General features: G+C 38.1%; 1 protein-coding gene across 1 annotated transcript in view; it reads left to right on the forward strand.

Moving 5' to 3' along the window:
* The window catches only part of dnmt3ba (DNA (cytosine-5-)-methyltransferase 3 beta, duplicate a), a 52,174-nt gene that overhangs the window by 29,284 nt on the left and 20,180 nt on the right, over window positions 1–2,710 (forward strand). Inside the window, exons 13-16 of the mRNA XM_014022690.1 lie at window positions 1,125–1,250; window positions 1,374–1,418; window positions 1,493–1,572; window positions 1,689–1,801. Coding sequence (XP_013878144.1) covers window positions 1,125–1,250; window positions 1,374–1,418; window positions 1,493–1,572; window positions 1,689–1,801 — 364 coding nt within the window. The remainder of the gene's footprint in view (window positions 1–1,124; window positions 1,251–1,373; window positions 1,419–1,492; window positions 1,573–1,688; window positions 1,802–2,710) is intronic.

Genomic DNA, 2,710 nt, shown 5'->3' on the forward strand with positions numbered 1-2,710 from the left:
ACTGTATATGTGGTAAATGTTAAATATGAACAAGTTTTAACGAAGATCTTTGTAAACCAACAAAAATCAACACCTACAAAAGGATTTGAAGTGTATTTTTATTTTTTAGTTCTGTTGGTTTACATGGAGATGCAACTAAGGCCGGCGTCACACGAAAAGATAATCATGCCGATTTTTGCCCTTCCGACAATCTTAAGGAAGTCCAGATTATCTTGATGGCTCTAAAGATAATCATGGCAGATATTCCCGCCGTGGGTGGCAAGTTAAGAAGGATCTAGTCGGCTCGGAAGGATGTCGGGACGACTCCGACCTCAAATCTGGGATATTCAACATGTTTGATTTTTTTTGGCCCGAAATCACAGTGTGTGTAGTGTTCAACTGAGCTCTCAGCCTGTGAATGAGACATGTGGCCAATCAGAAAGTGAGGTGACGTAAACACGGAGGGGATTCCAAAATACAGAAGACAAAAAAACTTGTGACTCACCAGAAAGTCCGCTGGACGTTAAAAGTCCTATGGAATTGTTTTTCCTCTGGTGAAAATAGTCCAGAAACWATCAACATTGTTTCTTCCTTGTTGCAAATGTTTATTTACTCTGAACTCACGTCTCTCTGCAGGTCACGTGAGATTTTTCCTCTGACATTTGAAATCTTGCGAGATTTCAGGAAATCTCATGTGATTTAATATCGGACATCTGAATCATGAATGAAATATCTTTACGTGTGTGGTGTGTTGTCTCTTGCTGTGTGACTGTACACCACACACTGTAGGACCAAACCTGGTAGATCCATGATTTTTTATCCTCATGTGTGGGCTCTCTCAGTCTTTGAAAATCATCCGACTGTTTTAAAATCTTGCAGTTTGACGCCACCTTAAGTCTTCCTGTTGAAAAGGAGATTTGCCTTTCCACTGTCGCCAATGTGCTTGCTCAGTCTGGTATACTGTGATGAAGTGATTCAATGCAATCTGTTGGCTTCTTTAGACGTTTTTTTTTATACAGTGCCCTGAGGTAACATTTGTTGTGGCTTGGCGCTATAGCATAAACTGAATTGAATCCATAATTTAAATTCTCTTTTATAAGTTGTATATTCTTTTYATAATTTGGTTTGATGTATTCTTTTTTCAGATACTCAAAGCCCCCCTTCACGTCCAGATTCTCCTGAATCCACTGCGTCTGACTATCAGCCCCCGCCTAAAAGAAAGTATAACAATAAAAATAAGACAGTCACCTCTGCCACCAGCTACAGCAGAGGTTAGTACCATTTTTGAAAAGTTCTTTAGATTTATATAAAGATGTTAGATATACCAGTCAGATTAGGTCCTCATTCTTCATCATTGTCATTATTTTGCAATTTGTTTTTATATTCGTTTACAGAATCTTTAATAGAAAAGATCAAAGAGACAAGCAAAACAATTGAAGGTAATGTTAGAACTTTTCTGTAACATTTTTAAGATAAACACATTTTTGGTATTAAGTAAATGTTTTTATTTCAGATTTTTGCTTGTCTTGTGCGTCACCTGAGATTGATGTGCCACATCCGTTGTTTGAAGGTGGTTTGTGTCCTAAATGCAAGGTGATCTATAAAAACAAAAATCTATTTTTGTTGATGTGTCTACATGTCTAACCTTTACCTGAAACACAGCTTCAGTGGTGTATTTGTCTGAGAAAAGGCTGTGTTGCTGTTTGCAGGTGAACTTCTCAGAGACACTGTACCGATAYGATGACGATGGATATCAGTCATATTGTACCGTGTGCTGTGCAGGATCTGAGGTCATTCTGTGCAGCAATAACAGCTGCTGCAGGTAAATACTAATCTTTTTATGCATCTCTCCAAGTTTGGTGACATACTGTATGGCTGTTATTTGTTATTTGACTTTTTTAACATTGTTTCATTTATCATTCACCTGTTGTCTCATGTCAGGTAGATTAGATCCAGTCTCATTGTTCTGCAATGGATTCTTGTATAAAAAAACAAGTTAACTAAAACCAAACTAACATAAACCAAGCTTAGATTATGTATATTTGCCTACATTTTTCTTGGATAAATTAATTATCAAGCCTCAAGGAATGACGAACAAGCAGCAGATCTGGTTGAGCTCTCTTTACTTGCTGCAAGGAATTCATATACAGACAGACAAAGTACTATCCATACGATGCCACGAACATGAACTGAATTTCTGTAAAACAGTCAGGTTTTTAAAGGGTCCTCTTCAAAGGGGTTGAGTGTCCTCCTGTTATACAACCATGCAATCTCCTGTTCTCCCCAGGGGTTACCYCCCACCAGCTTAACAGCGGGTCTTAAAAGTAACTGAACTCTATAATCTAAGTTAGCAGTTTGGGAAGTCAAAGATCAACATCTGTGTCTTCACTCTAACAGCACAACTGAACACAAGCCATTTAGAGGTCATGGAAAAACAAAACACAGATCAGAAATTAATATATCTTGTAATTAAATGAACCATAATGTCTTAAAACACAATTTAACCAACAATCTTCATTACATTTTCCGGCAGATTGTTAGCAGTGACACTGTGTCTCTCTCTAACCCTAACTGTATGCCAGAGCACAGTGCGTCATACAGCTCTGGAAAAAATTAAGAAACCACTTTAAAATTATTACCTCTACCAGGGAGGAGGTAATGTTTTTGGTTGCGTCTGTCTGTCTGTCTGTCTGTCTGTCTGTCTGTCTGTCTGTCTGTCTGTCTGTCTGTC

The sequence above is a fragment of the Austrofundulus limnaeus genome, unplaced genomic scaffold, assembly GCF_001266775.1.
Source record: "Austrofundulus limnaeus strain Quisiro unplaced genomic scaffold, Austrofundulus_limnaeus-1.0 Scaffold339, whole genome shotgun sequence".
In the NCBI taxonomy this organism is placed as follows: domain Eukaryota; kingdom Metazoa; phylum Chordata; class Actinopteri; order Cyprinodontiformes; family Rivulidae; genus Austrofundulus; species Austrofundulus limnaeus.